This window comes from Punica granatum, chromosome 7, assembly GCF_007655135.1.
Source record: "Punica granatum isolate Tunisia-2019 chromosome 7, ASM765513v2, whole genome shotgun sequence".
NCBI classification, from domain to species: Eukaryota; Viridiplantae; Streptophyta; class Magnoliopsida; order Myrtales; family Lythraceae; genus Punica; species Punica granatum.
Window position 1 is genome coordinate 18685527 of NC_045133.1, and position 26092 is coordinate 18711618.

Here is a 26092-nt window from a genome sequence, read left to right on the forward strand (position 1 = left end):
AGATCAGGATATATTGGATGTCGCGGAAATCGGTACATATGGCAAGAAGATTCGAGAATGGTGATAGTATTGTGAGTGAAAATTGTTAATTAATATGAAGAACTAGAAATACCAGGGGCAAAATATGTAAATGATGGACGCATGAGAATAAAAGTTGATGAGATCTAATGGTTGAGAGTAATGTTCCAGCATGGATCACATTCCATTCTAGAATCACCCGTGATTATTTTCTTTTAATCTTTTTTCAAACTTTTCATCAGTTACATGCTTTTGTGCTTTATTAGTTTTTCCCTTCCAATTTCATCCAATACACTATTTATATCATTTTATCCAAAATGAAGTTTCAATTTTGGATCCCAAATCTTTAATTTACTTAATATTGTTCCACCATTAAATTTTGATCCCTTCAATTGTATCACTCAATTTTTCGATACAAAATTATGAGATTGACATCTTTTGAAGTCAAAATTATTTTTTGGGCCAAATTTGGGGGGGTCAGTTCTCCTTCTATGTATATGCATTTTGCTAAATTTTGGTTTGTATAGAAACCTTATAAAACGTATTACAAATTATAAAAAAAAAAATGGGAGTTCAAAAGAAGAAGAGACAATGTTGAAGATTCAAGCTTTTAAAGGTGACTATTTGTCATAGTTGCAGGAATTTGAATCGAGTATAACTTTCAAATTGCATAAAATGAGTTTTACATACGGCTTCCTTATGTTGCGGGGAGTCACCCTATGAAATCTCAAACGAGAAATGCCTTTCCCGGCCGATATCAACAATTAATCAACTTGGGCAATCTTGTATCTTTAAAGTTACACAAACATGAACAAATTACCAAGGAGATGAATGTCAAATTTGATACTGTGAGGTAGAGAGATTAGACATTCATCACTTTTACAATCCTCGACAGAGTTATCTGGTATCTCACATTCGAGATAATGAGGCCATCACCATTTGCCTTCATTCCTATATGTCTAGTCGTAGTTGCCTGAGCCCTTTAAGTTTATGGGCTGTTGTGATGGGGCGGGTCGTTAAGCCCTCCATTGCTCTAAAAGACTATTAGCCCTCCAAGGCCTATTAGGCCTCCCACAATCTCTAGTATTGCCTATGTTCACGGTGAAAGGCTATCCATTCGGGATCCCAAATCTCGATTTGGATTAAAGGGAGCCTCGCCGTCTGCCACCATTGGTTTCGCGGGGTCGTCAATTACCTTTGTAGTCTACAGACGACCTTGAGCGGCCAAATTGATGTTTTCAAGCAATCTTCCCACTGACCACCACACTACTCTAGAGATCGCTAATAGTTATACAAAAGTATAAGCCTCGTAAGAATAAAAAGTTATCACGTAACATAATAGGGACCGGATTTTTTAATGTATTTAAAATGATATCAGTTAATATTTAATTTGACGTATCACAACTGTGCAATACCGTAGTAAAAGAATCATTGTGTTATTTCCGAATCGCCTTGGTTTTAATTTTTATATCATTCAATTTCGCTTTGCTGTCATTTTGATTATAACTGCAATCAGAACGATTATTATCTCGTTCTAATTACTAGGATAACAATATAATTTTGGATTGTGCCACAAATCTTCTAGATATTTCAAATTTAATGCAGATGGAAATGCAGCATCGGTGAAAGAAAGCTTAATGCAAAGAAATTATATAAATTTCGAATCTTAATTTTCATGATTGTAATTGCCACAAATAACGCACAACTTACTTTGTGCATTATTTTGGCCAAATTCAAAGGAAAAATAAAAAAGATTTCTTCTAAGGACCTTTAGAAAGTGTAGTTGGTTTCAGAGTTAAAGTAACTTTGATTTTGATTGTGGAAAAGGACAAATGAGATGGTATTATAAATTTGACTTGGGAAACGTGTGTTTTTGTTGTGTAGTGGATATAGTTAAAATCAAAATCATGATTCTAAAATCAAACTATCAAACCAAATGGGCTCTTAAATCCATAGACATTTCTTGAAATTCAAATTTGGGCACGTAGCACGAATTGATCCTTAAAATGCTTTTGACTCGCCCGGGCAGGTGAGTTAGTTGAGATGCGTGCAATGCTGCCTCAGATGCAGCCCGATTGCCCGAACAAGAGAAAAAAAATACTTCGTCATTAAAGTCCTTAAACGGGATTAATTTGGAATGTTGATTGTTCTAAATACCCATGATTGCATTTAATAGGTTTCCATGTCGTTTAAGGAAAAATGTCTCCCAGATTCTCCTCCCGGCCCACGTCCTCTCGTCTTCATTTTCATGGTATTCCGAAAGTACCCCTCATCAAATCATAGCCACCCCAAAGAATAAGCGAGGGCAGAGGAGTAGTTATGCAAAATACGTAGGGGCATTTCTGGAATTTGCATTGAAAGGGGCACAATAGGCTTCCTCGTCGTCCTCTTAATCGAATCTGCAACTCGAAGGATTCTTCTTCTCTTCCCCCAAATCCCCCTTTTATCTCTTCGTCTCTCTCGCTCTCTCTTATCGGTGAGTTTGCTCTCGCTTCCGAGCTCCTTCTGTCTTTCAATCCGTGCATTGGTGTACGTGATTGGGCTCTGCAACTCTTAGGAGTAAGTTGCTTGAAATCTGGAGATCCAAGCTACGAGCTTTCTCGGCTATTGGAATTCATCCGGAGATTGAGCTGAAGGGTTCCTTAATTTCGTTATTCTTCTCTCAGTTTTGGGGTTCACGGCATTGTTGGCTGCGTCAATTGGTTGAATTGGGGAACCCCTTTTTCTGTAATCGCTTATTGAAATGGAATTAGGAAGTGGGGCTGTAGGGATTTGGTCTGAGTGCCATTTTTTTTTCCCTTTGAAGGATTAGGGAAATGGATGCATCGAATCGGGGGAGCAGCCATGCTGACATTTACTTGCCGAACTACAAGCTGGGGAAGACCCTTGGTATTGGCTCTTTCGGTAAAGTGAAGGTAGCGGAGCATGTGTTGACCGGGCACAAGGTCGCGATCAAGATCCTCAACCGGCGCAAGATAAAGAACATGGAGATGGAGGAAAAGGGTGAGCTTGTGCTCCAAACAGTTCTCGGCCTTTGGTTTTGCTTCAGCTGGGTTTTTGGGATGTAAAATTTGACTTTTGATTGATGATGATGTTATGTTTAGCATTACTTCCATGGACTTGAGTTCAGGAAGAGATGGTTTTAACTAGTCGTTCTCTTGATCCGTATTATGTTCGTGTAGTATCTCGATTATAAGCTATTTAGCATGCAGCTACCTTATTCAAATAAATAGGTCAGAAGGTTCTTCCATCTTAGCCGATCAATTTTGTGTAGATGCCTGACTTTCTTGGCAATTCTCCGTCAAGTCTTGTGATTCGCTGTCTGTCCAATTCTGGAAGGCCATTGTTGTTGTATTTTCTGGACCTCATAGTTTTTGCACAGTGTTTGATATGAGGAGCTATTTGAACTTAGAGTTAGAAATCCTTTGTTGATAGCTCAAAGTCTAATGCGTTAAAATTTGTGTTTTAAGAGTCTGATTGCATCTTGATTGGAAGGTTGATTGATTTGTTGTCCCATTTCCCCCCCTTTCATTGCAGTTAGACGAGAAATTAAGATTCTAAGACTTTTTATGCACCCCCATATCATACGACTTTATGAAGTCATAGAGACGCCTTCGGATATCTATGTTGTGATGGAATATGTGAAGTCCGGTGAGCTCTTTGATTATATTGTTGAGAAGGGTAGGCTGCAGGAAGATGAAGCTCGTAAATTCTTTCAGCAGGTATGGATTCCCTTTTGATTACCATCAATCAGACTTTCACCTTCCTGCCATATTTTGAATCTTTTGGATGAGTTTTTTGTGTCAACTCTGTTTTTTTCTTTTTTTTTTGGGTAGATAATATCTGGTGTGGAGTATTGCCATCGCAATATGGTGGTTCATAGAGATTTGAAGCCGGAGAATTTGTTGTTGGATTCAAAGTGCAATGTGAAGATTGCCGATTTTGGGCTGAGCAATATTATGCGGGATGGTCATTTTCTTAAGACTAGTTGTGGGAGTCCAAACTATGCTGCGCCTGAGGTAGAGAATTGCACTCATAATCTATACTTTTGAATGACACTCTTGTTTTCATTTTTTATTCTTGGAAAATACAAACAATTTGATGAAAATGTGTTCAGATCGCATTTCAGATAAATTCTTGAAGAAAACTGGAAATTAGTTTTTTCTTTTATAAAAACTGAGAACTGGCAAATGCATGATATCAAATGGCATTTACCTTGCAATAAATTGGAGTGCTGAAATATTTTCCAATACTATATTTGTTTTTCGTTTTGGCTGAGGTCGCTGTTCCTTTTGTGTTCACAATTTTTTGTTAATTCTAAAAATTTAAAGTGGATATTGTTGTCTTAATCGGTAGTCCTTTTAATTATGGCTTTCATTTACAGGTTATATCTGGAAAGTTGTATGCGGGTCCAGAGGTAGATGTTTGGAGTTGTGGGGTGATCCTGTATGCTCTTCTCTGTGGCACTCTGCCTTTTGATGATGAAAACATCCCCAATCTCTTCAAGAAGATAAAGGTACTGGTTTTTCTCCTGGAAACAAGTTCAAAGTTCTTCAAAAGTTAATATTTTCTCTTACTAAGCGTAACTGCTATTTATATTATAAACAGATAAATTGTTATGAACATAAAACAGTTTTCTCTTTGTGCTTTCGCTAGACCTAATTTGTGTAAAAAATAAATCAGTATTTGCAGGTTTGGCCAATAGCTAATATTGCTGTTTCTAACCATCTCTTGTGACCAGTGTGGAATATATACTCTTCCCAGTCACTTATCACCGGGTTCCAGAGATTTGATCCCTAGGATGCTTATAGTTGACCCGATGAAACGAATCACAATTCCTGAAATTCGTCAGCACCCATGGTTCCAAGCTCATCTACCACGTTATCTGGCAGTTCCACCGCCAGATACAATGCAACAAGCAAAGAAGGTCTGGCAGTCTTGTTCTTTGGTGTGGGAGAGCTAGGAGTTTCTCAAACATTCTATTATTTTCACTTGTTAAGAACAACAGGAAATAAAGGAGAGAAAAAAAAATGTTTTCTATTATTTTTAGAGGATGTGTTGGATCATATATGTCTTTCTGAAGAGTGAACCAACAATTTCTCTTTATTTGTCTTGCAAGAATAGAGATATGAAAACTTCAATATTGTTCCTTATAACAGTGGTATAGTTTGTGTGATGTTTGAGTTTTAACAAAATTTGGAAAATCATGTCTACTTATATTGTTAATATAGCAGACTTTAATGACTTCACTCTTGCTATGCATTTTTCCAGATTGATGAGGAAATATTACAAGAAGTGGTTAAGAGGGGTTTTGACCGCAATCAGCTGATCGAATCACTTAGCAATAGAATTCAAAATGAGGTTGGTGTACTCTCAAGCCCTTTTTTGTGCAACGTATTTACCTTTTTCCCTTCCTTGAGAAGGAAAGAAATGTGTTAATTTCACCATATTTCAGGCTACCGTGGCATATTACCTGTTGTTGGACAACCGATTCCGTGTTTCAAGTGGTTATCTTGGAGCAGAGTTCAGGGAATCCATGGTATTCACTGTCTACCCTCTTACGCTGTGGTCTAACGATAAGATAAAAGATTAGGCCAATAATGATCGAAACTTACGTCCAACAGATTCTTCAGAATGTCCTATAAGTGATGGATGCCTTAGTGTATAAATTTATGATACATGCAAGTGTTTCAAGGCCATATATTACTGTCTTATGTTGTATATAAAGTAGAGTGGCAATAACATACTCATGCTGAGTCATCTTGCCTAGGAATACAATCGAGGCCATCAAAATGAGATGACTTCTCCAGCAGCTTCATATCGATACCCAGGCCTTACAGGGTACATGGACTATCAAGGAAAAGCAGCGGCATATTTTGGTGCTGAGAAGAAATGGGCACTTGGTCTCCAGGTTAGATTTTGTTCAGTTTCATTTCTTCTAGTGCATAGAAAGAACAACTTGATGAGAATCTTCTTAAATTTGCTGAATTTTTCATGTTTGTCCAAAAAAATATTGGTTCAGCATGCTATGAAAAATTTTTTGGTGCCGGTATTGTGTATGATGACTTTTGGAAGAGAAAGTACTCCATTTGTTTTGTTGGACTATTGCTCTCCTACGCTGGTCTTCCAGACTCTATTTCTACTTGTTTTATGTCTATTCCTTTTCCACCAAAGGAAGAAAATAAAAAAAAGGGTCTGTTCCTTTCCTATAGATTAAGCATCAGAATTCTGTTTCCATGCCTGGCTATTCTATTGCTACTTCATTGTTTTTGTAAATATCAAATATGTTGTTAGTTCATTTATTCTGGGACTGTTGGTTTGTATTAGCTTGCCTGCACTTTTCTTTCCTCCCTTTTTGTTTTTTTGTGTTCTGTATTTTGTTTTCCGTGCTTATATGATTACCTTGTTTTGTTTTCTCGCATTTACATTACAGTCTCGGGCACATCCTCGGGAAATAATGACTGAAGTCCTGAAGGCTCTGCAAGAGCTGAATGTGGGGTGGAAAAAGATTGGGCATTACAACATGAAGTGCATGTGGAATCCTGGCCTTGCTGGTCATGAGGGCATGGTCAATGATGCCGTTCACGGTAATCACTACTTTGGCGATGAATCCACGATCATTGAGAGTGATGCATCGAAGTCGAGAAATGTGGTTAAGTTCGAAGTGCAGGTATATTCCATTATGATTTTCTTTTCTTTTCCAGCTGAATAAGTAAATCTATAACCCATCTAGAATTTTTAGCATGGTGGATTAATGCAATTTAATTGAATTGTATCATTATCTGACGTATGAGATCAACACTTTGCCACAATTGATTTGAATTTTGAACCTGATCGAAATCATGCAATTTGTGTTAACTCAATCCAGCATATATTGTGGCCAAAAAAAAATCCAATATATACCAGAATCGACAATGTTAAGTTTAATCCAGTCTCATTCGAGTTAGCCCTATGATAAAGGTAAGTAGGGAATATTTAGTTTCACATGATCAGAGCAACACTATTCAATACAACTAAATGTTACTTCCTTTCATGCATATATTGTACATGGTGTTTCACTTACAGCTGAATTTAATTGAATCGGAATGAACTCAGTTATTTCTTGCAAGAATCGAGGGCAGAGTGTGAATAACTGTTTTCTGGGTAAAAAATGCAATAATATGATTCAACCCTTACAGTGCTTAAATTTATGTGGGTCGTTTTACTCGGGCTGAAATTTTTGCTGGTTGTGTGGGCTACCCAGCTGTACAAGACAACCGAAGAGAAGTATCTGCTGGATCTGCAGAGGGTTCAGGGTCCACAGTTCCTCTTCTTGGACCTCTGCGCTGCTTTCCTGGCCCAGCTACGGGTCCTCTAAAGAAGAAGACGACGTTATCTATGAGAAGGGCTAAGCTCAAGAGAAAGTCTTCCCAGAGGAAGTTCTGTGTGATGCCTGTGAATAAATTAAAAAGATCAAAAGGGAGGTGTATATAACTTGTCTCTTCATCTTCTCTTTATTTTGTCTTTCTTAAATCTCCTCTGTCCCTGGTTTTTTTATGGGTAATCTTCATTGGGGTTCAAAATCGTGGTAACGGATTGTCCCGACTCTTTCTGGGAATCAATGTTGGGTTCGGATACGTCATCGGCCTTTTGGGCGCTTAGAGCCTACGGAGCTGGAGAGGGAAGTGTCTGTCTCACTAATTATGGTGCAAGCAGCTGACCTCACGGGTAATTCATTCTTGTCTTCACAGCAAAACAGCCTAGTAGTGTCCACTTTTCTACTACCTTTTTCCAAAATGATGTCGTGTAAGCAGTAGATATTGGTTACCTTATATTATTTCTCTTCCTTGATATCCATCCTTCGAAATTTTACTGGGAAGATTAGTATATTATGTTTCGTACTGGAAAGATGTAGTCTCTTTCAGCTTTCTGTGGGCGAATGCCGGGATGTGAACAAGTTTATGTTTCGTAGTTGGTCTGCTATGATTTGGAAAAGTACTGGAGACGTCATGTGCTACCTCTGCTGGTTGATTCCGCCTAGACCTGTTCCCATGCTGAGTTTCAGCTGGTTAGACTTGAACTATAAACCCGCGACTTGATGTTGAGCCAAATTGACGCTCGTGGCTCGGGTATGTTCCCCCTGTAGGGTTGTTCTGCAAGCTAGGTAGGGTTCGACAGCTTGATCTTGTTGGACTTTTGGAGAATTATATTGCCAACTAGATTAATTCACTTTAAAATTTTTAAAACAATATTATTTTAGATTGTTTTGTTTTTATAAATATTACATTAACTTATAATCATAAAATTTGTGTATAAAATTAAAATGTATAGCTATTCCTAACAGAATTTTCAAGCAATCAACTTGGGATATAAACGCATACTAACACATTGAATTTAGTAAAAATATATGATAAAATACTAATACATTTAATTTAGTGAAAATATATGATAAAATAAAAGAGAATATTATACAAAAGAGTTAGTTATAAAAACTTGTGAATTTTAGAAAATTAGAAATAAAAACAATTCAAATAAAATTAGAAAATTAATATTTATTTTTTATAAGTAATAGTGAGGGAAATAATTTTGGTTTTTGGAAATTTTATTTTTGATGGAAAAGGTGTAAAAATTCTTGGAATATATTTTAAGCGTTTGTATTATTGAAAGTATATTATTAGATATATTGAAACAAATATAAAATATAAATATGAAAAAAAAAATGAGGACATGTTCCTCTTAAAGGTGATACATCTTAATCCATATTTTCAGTGTACATATTCATTATTACCTAATCATTTGAGTTTTCTTTATTTCTTTTTTCTTTTTTCTTTTGAAGAAGTAAGAGAGAACAGAGATTAGAATATTTTGTTGTTATTTGTTACCCCCATTAAATGACACATGATTTAAAGAGACTTCCGTTTCGGAACTCTCCTTTAACTCAATATGTAAATAAGCAGAGAGAATAAATCATATAACCCTTTATGTGGGTCACGGATAGGTCTCATGTGTTTTATGGAATGCGATTGATCTGATTTATCGAACTCAAGATCTTTCTCCTTAATTTCTTGCTTTTGTCTAATAATAATTTCAAATTTTAGCAGTTGAACCTCGAAAAAGATTTAGACGATATACTCAAATTTTACCAGCCAAGGACTTCGAAGAAGATGGCACTGCAGTAAGTAAAGAGAGAAGTTGTTCTCTTATTAATTGACATGAAATTAAGCTAAAATCAAATTCCTTAATTCTGTAAAGGTTGCAAGACCCTGTGAAGAGATTAGCATAAGGTTGGAAACACATCAGAAGTTCTAACGTTCACTGTCACTGGCAATTAAAACCAGTGGAAAGAATTTTATCCAAGTCATACTACTAATCGATTATTAGTTCACGAAGCAGATGGGCTGGAGATCGAGTGAGCTCCATAATTCCCCCTCGTTTACGCTCGATCCCAGTGAGGAAGCAGATGAGACAGAGCCAGTAATAAAATCCTTGCAAGGAGTTTCTTCTTCGTGTTTCGCCGTCCCGTCGGGCTTCACTCCTTCTTCCATACTCTTCCTACTGCTACACGCGTTGCGGAGCTTGCTTAGTTGGTCACACTTCCCACCGTTTCCGGACCCAAGCTTCAGTTTCAGGCACTCGGGTATCCCGTTAAATGCATAGAGTGATGCCGAGAACTTCCTCTCGTAGTACTTCATCCTCTTCAGCGCGATGGAGGGCTCGTCCTCATCCCCCTCTGCCTCCAGCCCCATCGGGTCCACCACCACTATCTCCTCGGCAATCTTGAAGGGCGAGTAGTAGCAATCATCGGATTGCCTAACCTCGTCGAGGAAACGGAAATCTATGGCTCCGAGATCAGTCCCTCCCTCCTCCCCTTCCTCCACTGCATCTCCTCCAAGGCTGCAGTCCCCGCTCGAGGATTGATAGTCGAAGGCCCCGCATTCAGGGCTTCTGGTCTGGTAATTGTTGTCAGTGGCAGCGCTACTATTGGTTTTGTTATCACTGTTGTTATGGGGACTGTTTTCTTCCGGGAAGTTAAGGAAGTCGGTGAATTGCATCTCGGAGAAATCTGCTACGTGTTCCTGTACTAAGTGATTTTGTTGCTCGTTGAAGTTCGAGTTTGAATCCAATATGCTGGGACAGTCATGGCTGATGCTGTTGTTTCTAGCCCGGAGCCGCTGGAGGAGGAGGTTTGTGATCTTGGTTGGGAGGGCTGGGGAGGAGGAAGTGCCCGACCCCGAGCAAGGCCAGAAGTTGGTCCTGGTGTTGGCCCCACGTAGGAGGCAGGCGGCCTCATCATAGGCCCGGGCCGCCTCCTCGGCAGTGTCATAGGTCCCCAACCAAACCCGGATCTTCTGGATGGTGTCCTTGATCTCAGCCACCCATCTTCCCGATGGCCTCTGCCTGACCCCGACGAACCGTTTCCTTGCCCTCCTCATGCCTCCAAGCGCAGCCTCCTTCACCATCTCATCCCACGACGTGGTTTGCTCGGGTGTCGGGTTTGATGGGGTCTGCTCTTCTCCCTCACAAGCCTTTCTCTTCCTAGCCATATGAGTTTCTGTTTTAGGATTGAATTATGGGATTTTGAGTGTTTAAGGAATTATGAGGGTGAGTGTGGTAAGTTTTGCCCTTAATTCCTCACACTGTTGGTCATCAATTTATATATGAGTAGAAGGGGAAGATCATGTCAATTTTTTTTTTTTGGCCAATAAATGATGGGAAATTTGAATGAGTCTTTTGCTAATATTTTAGTCCATGTTGCCCTGATTTTCTTTAATGAATTAATTTATAAAATGAATTTGGCCAAAAAATTAATTTTATTAAATTAAGGCTTCCTTATATATCAAACCAAATGGATGATTGGAAATTTAGTAATGCTGCCTTGACTTGGAAAAAAGGGCATTTTTCTATTTATAAATACGTGAAATCTTTCTTCGTCTTTTTTTAATGAATATGAATATGTGAAATCACAATTTACATTTTGTTAACTGAAAAAATTATAGCATCATTCCATTTGTCGGATTTCTCCAGTTTTCCTAAAGCCTTTATACTAAAGAAAGGGTGCAATGTCGTGGAACTCATAGTCGTCTATTTTGGAAAACAAAGGAAAAAAAATGTTCATACGCGATTCAGAAGGTCTAAATTTCAACAATAATCAACAAGACTTGTAGCAATTTTTTTTATTAATATTCTTTTAAGGTGCAACGATCAAGTTTTTGCGGGTTAAAGCTTAGCCTTATCCTCCGAGTTGGTTTGGGGAGACCAACTGCGCCGGATGTGGTGTATACTTCACATAATTACTTCCCTCGGCTTCCCAAAAAGACTTTAACATGAGAATTTAAGAGAATAAACTGGCTTATCATTCGAGCCAACCACTTATTAGTACAATGCCAATTTATTTCTCTTTCCTCTATCCTCTACCAAAGCATATTTTCAACTTTGATGTGGTTGAAAATCTAGGTACACATCAAATGCATTATCTTTGATTTCGGAAAGATTATATCAAATTAAATTCAAACCAAATCTGCATTGCGCATAACGGGCTAAAAATTTTGGTAATTTTATCTCCTTGAATCATTTTGTATTTAGCTGGGTGCAGGATTCTTCTGAAATTCTTCCAGAATTACAGTATTTATGACATTTTAACGGGGGAAAAAAAAAGTCCCGTTTATAGTCTTACAAGAGAAATCGTAATTGCACTTACAGTAATTTATGGGGTTTCATGATATCGAAAATGACAAAAAAAATTAACCTATCTTAGTGAGCGTCATAGACAAAAACATAGAACTCATCACAGTGTTTGATCGTAACTGATTGTACCCACCTATTGGATGTTCTCAGGGGAAAGATTGAGCAAAGAAGATACGATCTAGGGAAATGGGGTATAGTATAGTGATACATGAAAGATTGCATGTTCAGATCTCGTCAGTAAAATTACTTGTATCCTTATTTAGATTTATATTATTTTGTACTAGTCTTATTGATCTTTTTTGTAATTGAAAAGAAAATTACAATGTACCTGAGCACATTTATTTTTTATAATTTTCCCCAAACATTTTTTATATTTTTTATGCGTACTTCTCTGTGCTTCTACAGTAAATTATATGTTTTTTTGGGTAAGTTATATACGCATTTTGAAAGAATAAGTTGGTGTAAATAACTTAAATTTCATGATAAATCACATGGATTTCGAAGAATTTTTTACCTATATTGTTAGAGAATTACAAGAATTCTGGAGAATTTTACTTAAATTTTTAGTGAAATATTTGATTGCACCATGCACTACTTTTGGTGATTGGACCGTATAATTTCCCTTGTTTCACAGCATATCAATTAACATCCTTTAATGTGTTTTTTTTTTCATGCTGAGGAGAGTTTTCCATATACAAGTGGAAAATCGATTTAAGGGGATAGTTAGGGGTTACATCACTAAAACTAATTTTTTTTTTGCACCATATTATTCAGAGATCCATGGAGCTCAATTTATCAAAATTCGAGCAGAGACAGCCCACTAATTAAAGGGTAAAAATCTCGCAATCATGAATTTTTACATTCGTATAATTCAAACTTAAAATTTTATTTAAGGAGAACAATTCCCAAAACACCTGAATTAATGGACATTTGTGAAATTTCTTAATTTAATTATTTGCTAATTGGTAATGCCTTAAAATTAACATTTTAATTTTCCATAATGGAATTTGTTAAAATTTTCCAAACATAAAATAGCTGTAAATGTGTGAATATCAAGATATCCCACGGTTCTTTTTCCACTATCTATCTATCTTCTGCAGTTAAAGATAATGAAAAACAGGTCCCTTGGGGACCTATGGGGCCCACCCCCCTCTTTTTTCAAACAAATATATTTTAATATTTTTAATTTTTATTAAATTTAATTATACAAATATCTTTCTTCCCACCTATTTGATATTCCGAAATTTACTAGGTCTGATTAATTTAAATTCAAGCAAGGTTGACCCACTAAGGAAATAACTTCTCCCATCGTGAATTTTCTCCAATAAAAAAACTTGCATTCAATAACTTATATAAGGATAACAAGCGTTGATTCACTTAAAACCAACTCACATTGATAGAAAGTCTATTTCAATTCGGTCATCAATTTTTCTGTTCAATAATTAGTCAACAATTTAAACAGTCTCTTTTTATTTGTTATTTTCAGTGTACCACTTAAAATTTGAAAGTCTACTAGATCCAATTAATTTAGATTTGAGCGAGATCGACCCACTAAGAAATGAACCTCCCCCGATCATGAATTTTCTCCAATCACAGAACTCACACCTGAGGCTATATGTGCCGTTTGTGGTAATATAAAAAATATATCAAAGAAGAATATATCATAATAATAATTTCTGACAAAAAATAACGATTGATTTAATGTCATATATAAAATTGTAATGATATATGATACATTATTAGGAAAAGTAAAAATTAAGTTATACATATATTGAAAGAAAAATGGCTCAATAAGGGGTAACTTCAACTGATAAATGTTTTCTAAACTAATGTGAGTGTTAAGAGAGGGGTTTTCATATTTCTTTGAAAGTTAATTTATTAAACTGATTATATATGTGGTTTCTTGAAAGTTAATAAGGTTTTTTTAAATATTATGACACTTTCTTGGTAATTTATTTAATGCTTTTGTTATAGTAATAGATGTTCGTAAGTAATTTTGAGTACTCTACTTTTCCGTGCATACCCTGGTTATATAATAAGTTCTGATATGTCATAATAGTTTTTTTATTAAAAATATCAGATAAATTCTTTTCATATATTTCAATATCCTAACATATATCGATGAGAAAATGGCTCTAATAAAATAGAATATAGCTTTATAATTATTAACAATAAAAAATTTAGACAAAGTATAAAGAGATATTATATACATACTTTTTGAATTACAAGTAATACGTTTTCTTTTATCCATACAAGAATACCTATAAACGTTCCAATAATATTTTAAGATATTATAATCCTAGATAAATTATCTAGGTATAAGAAATAATAATTTCTTAATATTACATGTATCTAACAAATTATTTGAGGAAACGTTTATACCCGCAAATAAGTGCGGGCACGTTCCCTAGGCAGGCTGTAATTATAGTCAGAAAGGTAATTATTTCATCTGCAGTTAGAAACCACATAATTCTATATAATGGACATCTTTCTTTTTTTTTTTAATCCACAACTACTTCTAGTTAATGGATAGCAAAAAAAAAAGTTTGGTAGACAAATAGTTTGCAATTCCTCTTTTTATGTCAATTGTACTTCAAGAATAGTACCTGATAATTCCCCTTTCGTAACTGGAAAATTCAAATATAGATACATATATTATGTATCATCGTTGATTAGAATTACATACAAGCCCTGCTGAACTCGTATTAATGATTGAAAAAGTCATGGTATGCTAGTGCTACAGGCTTGCATTGATTAAGGGTTCCCCATTAAAACAATAGATGCCACTTTCCAATCTGTTTAAAAAATAATTACTTCCATCCCATTAATTTAACCTTGGTTAATATACCGAAGCAAATAGGAGTCTTAATTTATCGGTTTGCATTTGTCTCTGCAGATGATAACAACCAACAACGACTTCCCCAAAGTCCCCACCAAGCCATTAATTAAATCACGACATTAACAGGTCGTATCGTATGTGACTATATTACATGTACGTATGCTTTTAAATTGTTCCCCCATTTGCGGCTATATTTTATACACAAATTGGATTTTCTGATTAAAAACTTCGTAGTGATGCTCTTTAAAAAAAATGATAAATCTACCACCCGAAAAAAAAAATGATAAATCTGAGACGGGCCTTTTTTCTTTGAGTTATTTTATTAGGCGGGGAAGTGACTTTCACGGGAACAAGAAATTGCTCCCCATTAATTCCTTTCACACATATGCTAAAGAATTCTAACATAAGATTCAAAATTTTTGGTTATACATGATGCCCATAAATTAATATAATAAAAATAAAGATGATAAATAAAGATGAAACCTCTAGATTACCCGGTGAGAGTGCATGCTATTATACGACACCCCTTTCTCCAAGATTCAATGTTTTTAACCGTACAATTAATTTTTTATTATATATTAGCCACGCTAGAAACTTCAAGGATTTTTCACTAGCTAATATTAATTAGTAGAAGCAGGCGACTCTTAGACATGTAAGAAATAGAAGGCCGGAGATATTTCAAGAAACAATTTCATGCCTAATTAAGTGCGATTTCAGGGGAAAAAAAAAGTGCGTTTTCAGCAAGCCAAAATCGAAAAAATTTACAGTAAAAATTCAATTGCGAGCACAGAAGTGCATCGAGCTGAATTATAATCACGACAATTGAAACTATGCTTTCTTTGGTTTTCGAGTAAAATAAATGATTGGGCTCTTCTCATTATTATGCAATAATTCTTTTAGAGGGAATCATAGCAATGGGTGAGCAATGTACGGCATAACGATGGAAGGAAGGGGAAGCTTCAAAAAAAGACAATTTCTCACATTTTCTTCCGTTGGTTGTGGTGGACTTCTATATCCCTTGAAGTTAACCGAATCATTTTGCGCTTGCAAGTCACTTTCATGGTTTCAAATCTTCCCCATAATAATAATAATAACATAACCAATATTATCTTACTTTTATACATGCGTCGCAGATATCGATATGAAATAAGATTAATAAAATTAAAAGAAAAAAATTCACTAAGACAAATGAAAAAAAACGAGAATGTCTAAATGAGAATGTCTGCCGTTCTACTGATATTTTCTTCATAATGATCTCAGGCTTATCAATTTTCTTATAAGTTATCATGAGGCCTCCTGGGTTTAATTCATAGAAAATTCTACATGAATGCCGGTCCTTCTATTTCACCTAACAAGTTTGCAATTTGAGTTTCGGGATGAATCTCACAATGCAGTATAAAAATTTGCAAATTCTTTTAAAAGCTGAAATCAAGAACCATTGTGACATTGTTATTTCCAATCCTTATATATATATGAAGCTGGAACTATAAAGTTCATGGTATTAAAAGGCCCTTATAAATCCATATTCGAGTCAGATTGACCCAGTAAAGGTGAAACTCCTCCAATCTTGAATTTTCTTCATTCATTACACTAGAACTCGAGATTCTCTTTCTTTTTTCTTTTTTTTTCTTTTTGCTTATTTAATAGAAAGAAGCGTCAAATCATCTAAACCAACTCTTTTTAGTAGGCAAGTGATGTAATTCTTCTTCTTTTTTTTTATGTGCACTATGGTATTTGAGAGACTAATAGACCCAATTAATCCAGTTCGAGTCGGATCGAACAAGTGAGATGTAATCTTTTTTTGCTGGGTACCCTAATATTTAAAAGCCCAATGAGTGCGAACTAATCTAGTTTGAGTAAAGTAGTCCACTATAGGGTAAAACTCTTCAAATCAATGATTTTCTCAATTCATAAAACTCGGACACGAAATCTTATTTAAGAGGAAGAAACGTCGAACAATTTGAACTACCTTTTATTGGTAATAAGTGATGTCACTAAGCTGTCAAACCGTATAATATTTGCACTTGCCAAATGGGATGCTAAATGATCATCAGCATTTCCTTTTCTGCTACAATCCGCCTAGTCGCTCGCGTTGTTTCAAAGAAAATGATAAACAAATCTATATCTAATGGTTTAATTATGTTATCTAATTTAATTGGAAGAAGAAGAAGACAAAAACACACTTTTGATTTGCTGATGGGAGATAGATCCTCTTCTTCATTTTTCAGGCGTCAATGGCCACTGAGTTGCTTCCACGTGGAGGGCCATCGCCAGACGCCCATGTCATTCTCCTAACCTGATGAGCTATATTAGGTTTGATTTAAGCTATAAGACTTGACTTGTATAATCCATCCAAATAATAATAATAATAATAATGCAGCTATATACTTATTGAATGCAAAAAAGTTGAGATTCCCACATGTTTGAGTCAGCAAGTGCTCTTAGTATAACGTCTGACAATGTCCTTAGAAACATTTAGATTGATGATGTTGCACCATTTGGACTCCCAACAAAGCTTCACCAAATTTCACATCTAGAACCAGCATGATACATGCGTGGTCGGGTGCAAGAGAGTTTGATTTTCCTTCCTCACTCTTTCATCATGGACATACTGCTTGTGGATCATGCTAATCATCTTAGACTTTTAATTTTTCTTCGTATCTCTTTTTAAAGCACGTTGTTGGCTCAAAACTAAGCTAGCAATAGAAATCAAGTGACATAGATTTGTTTAATAAGAGGATTCTGAAAAATGTCTTGTGGGTTTGGTCAGGTCCGACCATTTGTAGATAATCTTCATACTTACACACATAGAGAAAGGGGACTTTCTCAAGAAAGATTAACTTGGAGATATTGGACTATGAGGCGACTAGATCAGCAAATGGGGATGTAGCTCAAATGGTAGAGCGCTCGCTTTGCATGCGAGAGGCACGGGGTTCGATCCCCCGCATCTCCATCCATTTTAATTTTTCATTTCCATTATCATTGCTCTTTTGCCATACAATTACAAACGATTCCAGTTTCTCCACTGTCTACAAGGGACTTCTTGTTTCAATAGAATTTTATTACTGTCCGAGAATTTCTCTGAGAGTTAATATAATTTTAACTATTTATCTCTGTCCATGAGTGTCACAACCATTCATCTCTGTTCATGGATATCACTCAACTTATTTACGCCGATCCCAAACTACTTATACTATATGGATTTATTACATACAATCCTCGTATTTCGAGTCCTAAACCTTAACTAGGTAAACAGTTTCAGCATCATGCCACGACTTGCCCTTAAATTGTTTCTATGAATTTCAGGTAGTTAATTGAAAAAGAAAGTTATGAAACTTGTGATCAAGGCTTTATCGCTTCGAAGTTTTCATCTCGATAATGCAATAACTAATATTGCATTAGAGTGGATTTGCATCTAGAATAAATGGATCTATCGTTGATCAACAATTTACGTAGAGGTTACACCTAGTTAATACATTTTCCAGACTAAAATGAGATAAAAGCTAACTTTTAAGTATGGATAGGTAAACAAATTTTTTTGTTACATATGAAGCAATTCAAGCAAATGATTCCTCTGAGTCATTCGATCTTTTGATCAATTGAGCGATTAGTAGCTGTTGTATAACCATCAATGTCTTCAATGGCCAGACTAAAATCAGTCTTTGAGCAGCTCTCTTCGATAGTTGTTGTAGTCTGTGAGCAAGTTTCGGCTCATGTACGAGACCAATTTCTTTATCCCCTGCTTTGTTCATCAACTTGCAGGTCAGAAAATAATCGCAATTTTGAATTTCACCTTGCTGGAGGACAAAAAGAAAAGTTAGATTCTGATGCTGACCTCTTCGAAAACTTTGGATAGGAGATCCTTCGGGACAAATGAGAGAGTCGGGGGAAGAGAATAGCTTATGTCCATCTCCAGATGGCCCTTGAGCCTAGGCTGCAACTGCCTTCTATCCGGATATATCACTCCTCTCACGGAAAAGTCGAAGTGGGACGGCTTGACATTAAGCCCATGAAGCACCCATTTCATCTGCCACCAAAAGTACAGTGGGCGGCTGTTACTCTGTGTTTTCCTGTAAGAGCATCATGAAGAGGAAATTCCAACAAATATTTGAAGGTTCTTCATGGTGCTTACAATGCTGAAATTGAGAACGTTTGCTATGTCCGGAGGAACTTGCGGGAGGCAAACTTCTCCACTTGGTTGGCATTTTACTCGCATTTCGACCACTGGTGTGACAGTCAAGAACAACAGCTGTACAGGCAACATCTCGATTCTCCAAACATCCTTCGTAGCAACAAAGAATCAAGTCATAATTTGTCCTTTAAACCAGTAGAGAGCTGAAAACAGAATGAAGATGCCTTGACATATACATTTTTAGCTAGCACAACTGCCCGGAACCAGGATGGACGCATGATTCGAACTAAGGGGGTCCAAGGTCCTTGAAGAGGCAAATAGAAATATATATTTTCAGACTCACGGGGGCCAACTATAGGGATTTTCATTAAAATTTGAGGAATAATATGTAAATTTCCTTAGGAATGTCCCTGGGCCGGAATGAATGCATCATTCGAAGTCCAGTCCTGATTCCTAGAGGAGGACGATGTGCAATGAGTATCGTTGTTTTTCAGGCAGTAGGAAATGATTCAAAAATGAGTTTTGAGTTTGCATGAGATATATTTGAGTATATCCAGATGCAATGACGGTTTTAAAGAAAACACCAGCAGCTCTTGGGGAGTTTGTATTCGCCTGGAGATGACCTGGTCGAGTTGTTGGCTTTGTTCCTCCCGAAACAAAGCATTGAGAACTCTGGGTGTGTCTTCCAAGTACTGATCAAATGAAACCTGCAAAACATTCATATCGAGACAAATCACACAAACTGGCCCCTGCATCTTCGTGGTAATAAACTGATAAACCAGAGAAAAAATAAATGGAGAGGTGTCATGGCGTACCCCGTTCGACTCGTTGAGAAGGTTGTCAGTGTTGAACACGGAGGAATACTTGGATGGATTTATCTTGTTCCTCGTTCTGCTCGCGCCCATGAAGTTCATCAGGACCGTTGAGTTCCTCAACAACGGGGATGATTTCTTTCCCGGGTTCAACTGCAGCACCCATTTCTCTTCCTTGACAAACCGGAAACTGCTAGAAAGCCCTGAGAATTGTTGGGTCGGACGAAGGCCAAATCTCGAACATTGAGGAACCACAGTTGTCATCATCTCGAAAACTTTGGTCTAAATCAGTAGCTTTCAAGCTAATTGATTATAGTATATGAAAAGGAACATTGTTGGGGTTGGAACAGACGGCAAGTCTTGAAATATCGATAAAGAATCGATGGGAATGGGAGAGTTTGATTGCTTCTGTCTTGTACTCATTTGCTAGGACGGAAGATTCAATCCGACCCCTAAGTAAAGGAAAACGTTTTCCTCACTACCGCAGATTATGGAGAACAAGATCATTTTCTCTATGATATAAATGATCTAAGCGGTTCGTATTCTACATGGTACGATGTTGATTGCACAGTGTACAATCAGTTGACAATGACTCTGCATGGAAATGTTTAAGACCAGTATTGGTTTTCGGTTCCATTTGACTTCAATCGCCCCGCGATCCCGTTGGACAGAGCGAGAAAGATATAAAAGCTAAACAGGCACTTCATGCATTCCTAGCATGGATAACTCCCTCGCCCATGACTTAAGTCACTATGGCTCATTATCAAATTTTCACTTGCTATGTACTTTTCAAGGATATCCAAACTTAAGTCTAGGAATCAATGTAAATGCAACCACTTATTAACAAAATAGCATTATTCATCAAAAAAAAAAAAAAAAGAGGCTCTTACAGAGCTTTGCATTCATAGATAAACTCATCTGAATATGTCCAAATAGCAAGACTCCAGCCTTCCACCATAAGAAACATAGAACGAGACCTGTTTTACACCTCTGAACTCGAAAAGATTTCGAAATAGAACTATCCACATGTCGAGCTATGAAAGTATTTTATCTTATTCAATTGCACAACCCTATCTCCCGAGTTCTTCATTACAAAACCTTCGTGTATATAACTCCTCCAGTCTAGGCACAATATGGTATTCTGAGGGCCATTCGCATCGCAAGCCAAGGCCTCTCAGGATTAGGATCGATGAAGCTGTGCATGAGGAATTGTTCCGCTTCTTCATCCATGAGCTCTCGGGCCCACGCCACACGCTTAGATGGGCAACTTCCAGGCCCAAAACACCTGCAGCGGTTCCCAGTTAAAATGCGCATGTACTAACTTGAGTGCACATAATGTACATACTGATGAGTTCACGTGTTCTAAGTGCCAAGATTATATCGTTACAGAAGAAGCCACGAAAGGTTAGGGTTATTTGCATGCACTCAACAAATTGCTCTCACCCAATCAAACTGCATACAACCCACGTGCCTCACAGATAGCACATGTCCCACCTAAATCCTTAAAGCAATTGGCTTAGGGTGCCTAAGATGCCAGTGTTCCGAGAGCAATCAATTAGTTTTCTCCCAAGCTGAATTTTACCTGTACTCATAAAAGCAAGCGGATCTCTCATTCTCGACCTTGCCCCAATTGTTCCAGCCCTCTTGTCTGATGCAAGCGTCCATGTAAGTGTAAGCAAAGACAACTCTTCCAAATGGACCCCAAGGTCGCCCAAGATACATATATGAACGTCCTCCATTGCCAGTGATGACACACCTGCATCAGCACAAAGAGAATTGCTATAATGCCAAAGATAAAAGAACAATCAAAACAAGCAATTCTCGTGTCATGTTAAGTACAACAATTTCCACATTCGTTAGAAGGAATGTCTGATCTGTCGTAGAAAATGGCTCTAGATCCAGGTCTCATTTTTGTCATTTTGATAAATCAAAGAAGATAAAGGGAAAATAAAGGATAAGTTTGCACTTCCAAGACATTTTGTAGTCTAACCTCAGCAAAAGTGGTGAACCAACTTGCTCTTACCTCATCTGCCATTTTTACAAAGAGAGGAATTGAAAAACTGTACAGACACAGCAGTCCAAAACTTCTCCCTCAGGGAGACCTAGTCAAAGGTGAAAGAGAAACCTTAGGAAGACATAACCAGTTGACTCCTGAGAAGACTTCCTGCTCTGTGCTGTTATGAAACCCTGTGACTTGCAGTGAATGTGACAATGCTCCAGAAGAGCCGTACTGTTACCAAAGATGAAGTCTACACTCCCTTCAATGTAACAGTCTTTCAGGTACTGTTTCCCGTGATGCAAGTAGAGTGTATCCTGCAGCGGAAGCTTTACGGTTACTATATAATTAGGCATCAAGATTCAATTCTTTGTCCGGTTTGTCTAATATCCTTTCAAAGAAATGAGAAAAAAGAATAGATACATCATTGTTTTCGTCTTATGAGAAAGAATAATAGAGGTTGAGCTACTAAAACTTCTCGATGTTGCTCTTCTTTCTTCACCTAAGTTAACGGAAGAACGAACATGAGAATGTACCTGCCAACCAAGAAACCTGCAGTTGTAGAAGGCACATCGATCAGCTGTCACTCTAATGGCCACTGCTTGCCCTGAACCCTGTCAAATGAACAGAATCATAAATTCAGACTTGTATCCAGGAGAAACAGAGTGAGTGAGGTCGTTAAATGGGGGGAGAGAGAGAGAGAGCGAGGAAAAAAAAAAAAGAAGCCTAAAAGGTGGTTTCCGTGCCATCAGAAAATGTAAAACAACTAGCAAAATTAATAATAATAATAAAAGGAGACTTGGGCAATACAACAGGGCTAATGGTTAGGGCGCTCACATAATTGTTGAAGTTCTTAGCTTAGACCAAACCTAGATTATGCCGTACAATGCCTGTGCCAGAATGCTCTGTTTTATGAGCCTATTTGGATACTTGGAGGCGTGTGGTAGTTCGGTTAATAAGAATATTCAGCTAAGAGATTCTAGCCAAATGACAATAGATACATACAACCTTCAACTAATTACAAGACTTCCAACATCCTCATCTGAAACTGATCCTAATTGCCATTATTATTAATAACTGAAAGATGCACATGCCAGACTTGCATAATAACCTAATCCAGTACCTTGACTCAAGCATAGGCTTCGACATACTCGTTAACTGAAATATAGCATAGCGAATAGGCAGAAGGACAGTAGAGTGATCAAGAACTATGAGCAATACGAGCACATAATTTGCTAGCAAGCCGGAAAATGAAGCAGCATTACCTCAGGGGAGGAGTTCTCGAAAGTGATGTTCTCAGCTATGAAGTCCTCGCCTTCCACGATCGTGCTCCCGCATCCGAACGTCCCAGTCCCGATCACCCGAGCCACCTGACCAAATCCAAAAACCGATGGCAAACCTTATCAGAAACATGACCCACTTTCGAATTCCTAAAGATGCTAGCTCAAAAATTGAAAGAGCCTCGGCAAATCAAGAAATTCAGCAGACATTGATGTTAATTGAAAAGCTCAATTTGACCCGTTGGCGCCGCCGAACTGGTCTTGTTCCGACAAGGGGTTTAACTTTACCTGGTGGTGTTCGATCTTGGTGGCGGTGTTGTTCCAGGTGAGGACGGTGATCTCGGGCCCGAGTCCGGCGAGGGTGATCAGGTTCTTGGTCTTGGGCACGTAGATGGGCTGCCGGTAGATCCCCGGAGCCACCCGGATGATGGTCCGGCAGCTGTTGCAGAGTGGGACCGAGTCAACCGCGTCCTGCACCGTCCGGTAGTCCCCGCTCCCGTCCTGCGCCACCGTCACTACTCGCCCCGCCATCCGCCCGAGCTACTTCCCCCCAGCCACCCGGCTCTTCTGCTGCCTTCTTGGGGTTCTCCGATGGTGATGGGGTTGCGGTGAAGACAAAGCTGTCGGTCAATCCAAGAATCTTAAAATTGAATTTAATTCATTTTTCTATTTTCAAGAATCTAATTCTGTTCCGTCTTCGGATAAACTGACAAAGCTGCATTTTTTTTTGTTTTTTTTTTCATTTGTCGTCCCTTTTTCCATTTCGTTTCAATTGTCATGGATGTCTCTGTCGACTGACGAGGACGGCATGATTTGCTTACTGAATCTTCCTTCACAACATTTCTATCCCACCGATGTTTACGTGTTTGTGGTGACGCACTCGTTTTAGCAGACGCGTCATTCCACATGCATCATAGTCTTTATTCGAGCGTAAAATAATATGTTCAGAGATGGATAGCTTAGATCAATATGGTCGACAATCCAACAGAGACGAAAGCCGGCCCTAGTGATCCGGCAGTCTCGTCTCTGAGGGCTCTCGCTGAATGGATCAAAGGTACGGCGGAGATAACAGGCTGATGACTCCCATTTTAAGAGCTCTTAACCACGGAGGAGACTTCATTTGAGTACAAAGATGGCCTCACTCTTAGCGATGCTTACATACCTCTTCGAACACAAGTGTTCTTCCATACCAAGTTAGTTGTCCAGCATTTACCGAATTTCAGCGAAGTTAAAAAAATTTATGTGACCAAATATTCCTGTTCAAAGTAACTGCCTAGTTTTATGATGTAACTGTAATTACTATATCATCATATAAGAAAAGCAGTTTGACAGTAAGATCTGGAACGACTATGCTTTGTGAGTTGGGAACATTGCGTTTCATACAAATCATTGTTCTTTGGACTATAACAGCTTCTTTTTTTTAAGTTATAAGGAAGACTTATAGACTAATATAACGAAATGCAAATTTTAATAGCTAATAAAAATGTATAAATAGTCTCACAATAAATATCGAACCTGTGATATCTTGATTACACCCTCTTTCACGGCTGTAATAACTTTTGATAGGAAAAAATTGTAGAATGTGTCAAAAGTGACGCGGAGATACTCTGCTCAATAGAAAGTCTCTTTATTGAGCATGAATAGGCTATATTGGGCTACTATATATAGAGAGTATTAATAAGTTGGACGACATTAGATAGGTTTGAGGAGCTTGCTTAACCGAGTCTAATGAAAACAGTACAAACTAATTGCCATCTAGTGACGGTTTTTCTACTTATGGAAATTTCCGTCACTAAAGTCTACTTGACGAATTTGCAAATCAGTCAGTGTAAGTTAATTCTTTTACTGGCAGACCAGAGAGCAGTCACTATAGGTAGGCACTTACTGTTATCTAAAATTTTTCATTACTATAAGTTATTCTTTTACTGACAGACCATAGAGCAGTATGGTTTTATCAAATCACTATTGCGACAGCTTGAGATGTCAGTATACACTTTCTATTGACAAACAAAATTGCCGTCAGTATTGAATGTGTATTGCTATGGTACAAGTGACAGTCAGCATTATTTGACATTTACTGATGGACATCTCCAACATATATCATAATTGATTTCCAATCAAATACTTTGTGATAGTTTACCTTTTTAACGAAAAACTTTTGATGGACTTTTGTTTAAAATTATATCAGAAAATTTCATATAGAATTTTTGTAAATAATTTGTTTGTTGAGTAAAATAGTCAAAAATTCTTGTGGACATTGAATTTTTTTATGGATATATGGTTGTCGAATTTAAGTAGAGAATGAGAAGAGAAATATGGTGGGAGGAGAAACAATCGAGAAGAACATGTAAAGTATGACATGAGAAAATACTTGTGTTGAAGAGAAGATCGAATAAAGAATATATATATGTGTGTGTGTGTGCGCGCGCGCGCATGCGAAAAATATTTTTTAGGGAAAAAAGATGAAAGAGCGAAAAATTAAATGAATAAAATAAAAATAATGAATTGCAAGTTTCTTCATTTTTAACTTGTAAAACCTTTAATAGTATTTGATAAACCACGAGCTGGAAGAATATTTTAATAGTATATAATATATAGGTTTGTTGGTAATTGAATTTCGTAAATAAGGTAAGGAAAAACCATATTAGTGAAGAACATAAAAAAATATCTAAGTAATAATCGGGTCATGCAGGTAATTATCTAAGTAATAATAAAGGAATATATTGTTGATTAGATTATTAAAATTTAGAAAAATATTATTTCAAATTAAAAAATTTTGTAATTGTTAAATTTTGTAATAATATTATATTAGACATTATAAACTAGAAAATTCAAGATTGACTTATATATAAATTCAAATGAAAAAGAATTATTTTTTCCTAATCCGAGTATTTTGAGGTGGTCAAGGTGATCTCACTCAGCTTTCATCTCACCGTAAAAAAAGAAAAGAATCAGATATATAATTAAAACGTACCTAAGATTATATCCAAGTCTATTCCAATTAAAGATTAGTCACTTACTTTAATTTTCACTTCTCCCGCTAAGGCTTTTCGCTACTCCCTCCAATCTTTTCATTTCTCCCCGCCTACTTCCATAGAGGAAAAGTATGACTCTTGCCAAAAAAAAAAAAAGGGTTTTCTTCCCTGACTTCTCTTTCTCCTATACGTTAAGCTCTCTGGACTTGCTTTTAACTCGGCAGTTTGTCTATATATGTGAACTAATTTGAATTTTTTTGAATTATACGACTATTTGAATTTTTTTAACTCCTTGCTTTGCGTTTCTTGTAGGACTTATATGGGAGTTTCGACTGGCGATAACTTCCTTTTGGTAAAAACCTACTTAATGAATCTA

The 26092-nt window shown here is 37.0% G+C and overlaps 4 protein-coding genes and 1 non-coding gene across 8 annotated transcripts; 2 read left to right on the plus strand and 3 right to left on the minus strand.

Moving 5' to 3' along the window:
* Positions 1–2336: 2336 nt before the first annotated feature.
* On the plus strand, positions 2337–7964 carry LOC116214608 (SNF1-related protein kinase catalytic subunit alpha KIN10-like). Of its 4 annotated transcripts, none has more exons than XM_031549987.1 (11): positions 2337–2494; positions 2825–3021; positions 3556–3740; positions 3855–4037; positions 4403–4534; positions 4760–4945; positions 5290–5379; positions 5474–5557; positions 5789–5929; positions 6452–6688; positions 7262–7964. In XM_031549987.1, exons 2-11 carry the CDS (start codon positions 2835–2837, stop codon positions 7373–7375), a joined length of 1539 nt encoding a protein of 512 aa, XP_031405847.1. In that variant the 5' UTR covers positions 2337–2494; positions 2825–2834; the 3' UTR covers positions 7376–7964. The 4 variants fall into 4 exon arrangements, with proteins under 4 accessions (XP_031405847.1, XP_031405850.1, XP_031405848.1 ...); XM_031549990.1 differs by having other exon boundaries at positions 2361–2494; positions 2831–3021; XM_031549988.1 differs by having other exon boundaries at positions 2424–2577.
* Positions 7965–9177: 1213 nt separating this feature from the next.
* LOC116213261 (ethylene-responsive transcription factor ERN1-like) lies at positions 9178–10675 on the minus strand. Its single transcript, XM_031548134.1, has one exon. It carries the CDS (start codon positions 10539–10541, stop codon positions 9375–9377), a length of 1167 nt encoding a protein of 388 aa, XP_031403994.1. The 5' UTR covers positions 10542–10675; the 3' UTR covers positions 9178–9374.
* A 6726-nt stretch (positions 10676–17401) lies between these two features.
* TRNAA-UGC lies at positions 17402–17474 on the plus strand. Its single transcript has one exon. It is a non-coding gene; the product is annotated as a tRNA-Ala (tRNA).
* A 494-nt stretch (positions 17475–17968) lies between these two features.
* On the minus strand, positions 17969–19729 carry LOC116214467. The gene is made up of 5 exons (XM_031549869.1): positions 19469–19729; positions 19277–19360; positions 18654–18803; positions 18357–18548; positions 17969–18260 (listed from the first exon to the last, which is right to left on the minus strand). Exons 1-5 carry the CDS (start codon positions 19727–19729, stop codon positions 18177–18179), a joined length of 771 nt encoding a protein of 256 aa, XP_031405729.1. The 3' UTR covers positions 17969–18176.
* Positions 19730–20331: 602 nt separating this feature from the next.
* On the minus strand, positions 20332–23383 carry LOC116215668 (pectinesterase 31). Its single transcript, XM_031551470.1, has 6 exons — positions 23030–23383; positions 22727–22831; positions 21998–22075; positions 21591–21778; positions 21048–21221; positions 20332–20750 (listed from the first exon to the last, which is right to left on the minus strand). Exons 1-6 carry the CDS (start codon positions 23270–23272, stop codon positions 20588–20590), a joined length of 951 nt encoding a protein of 316 aa, XP_031407330.1. The 5' UTR covers positions 23273–23383; the 3' UTR covers positions 20332–20587.
* Positions 23384–26092: the final 2709 nt, after the last annotated feature.

Bases quoted from the DNA above. Each gene is read 5' to 3' on its own strand.
- LOC116213261 (XM_031548134.1), bottom strand. From the start codon at position 10,541: ATGGCTAGGAAGAGAAAGGCTTGTGAGGGAGAAGAGCAGACCCCATCA.
- LOC116214608 (XM_031549987.1), top strand. From the start codon at position 2,835: ATGGATGCATCGAATCGGGGGAGCAGCCATGCTGACATTTACTTGCCG. The intron at 4,535-4,759 runs GTACTGGTTTTT...TCTTGTGACCAG, and splicing joins ATCTCTTCAAGAAGATAAAG to TGTGGAATATATACTCTTCC. The intron at 5,930-6,451 runs GTTAGATTTTGT...TTTACATTACAG, and splicing joins AATGGGCACTTGGTCTCCAG to TCTCGGGCACATCCTCGGGA.
- LOC116214467 (XM_031549869.1), bottom strand. From the start codon at position 19,729: ATGACAACTGTGGTTCCTCAATGTTCGAGATTTGGCCTTCGTCCGACC. The intron at 19,361-19,468 runs GTACGCCATGAC...AATGTTTTGCAG, and splicing joins TTCTCAACGAGTCGAACGGG to GTTTCATTTGATCAGTACTT. The intron at 18,549-18,653 runs GTAAGCACCATG...TTTTGGTGGCAG, and splicing joins ACGTTCTCAATTTCAGCATT to ATGAAATGGGTGCTTCATGG.
- LOC116215668 (XM_031551470.1), bottom strand. From the start codon at position 23,272: ATGGCGGGGCGAGTAGTGACGGTGGCGCAGGACGGGAGCGGGGACTAC. The intron at 22,832-23,029 runs GTAAAGTTAAAC...GGATTTGGTCAG, and splicing joins CCAAGATCGAACACCACCAG to GTGGCTCGGGTGATCGGGAC. The intron at 22,076-22,726 runs GTAATGCTGCTT...TTCATTTGACAG, and splicing joins TCGAGAACTCCTCCCCTGAG to GGTTCAGGGCAAGCAGTGGC.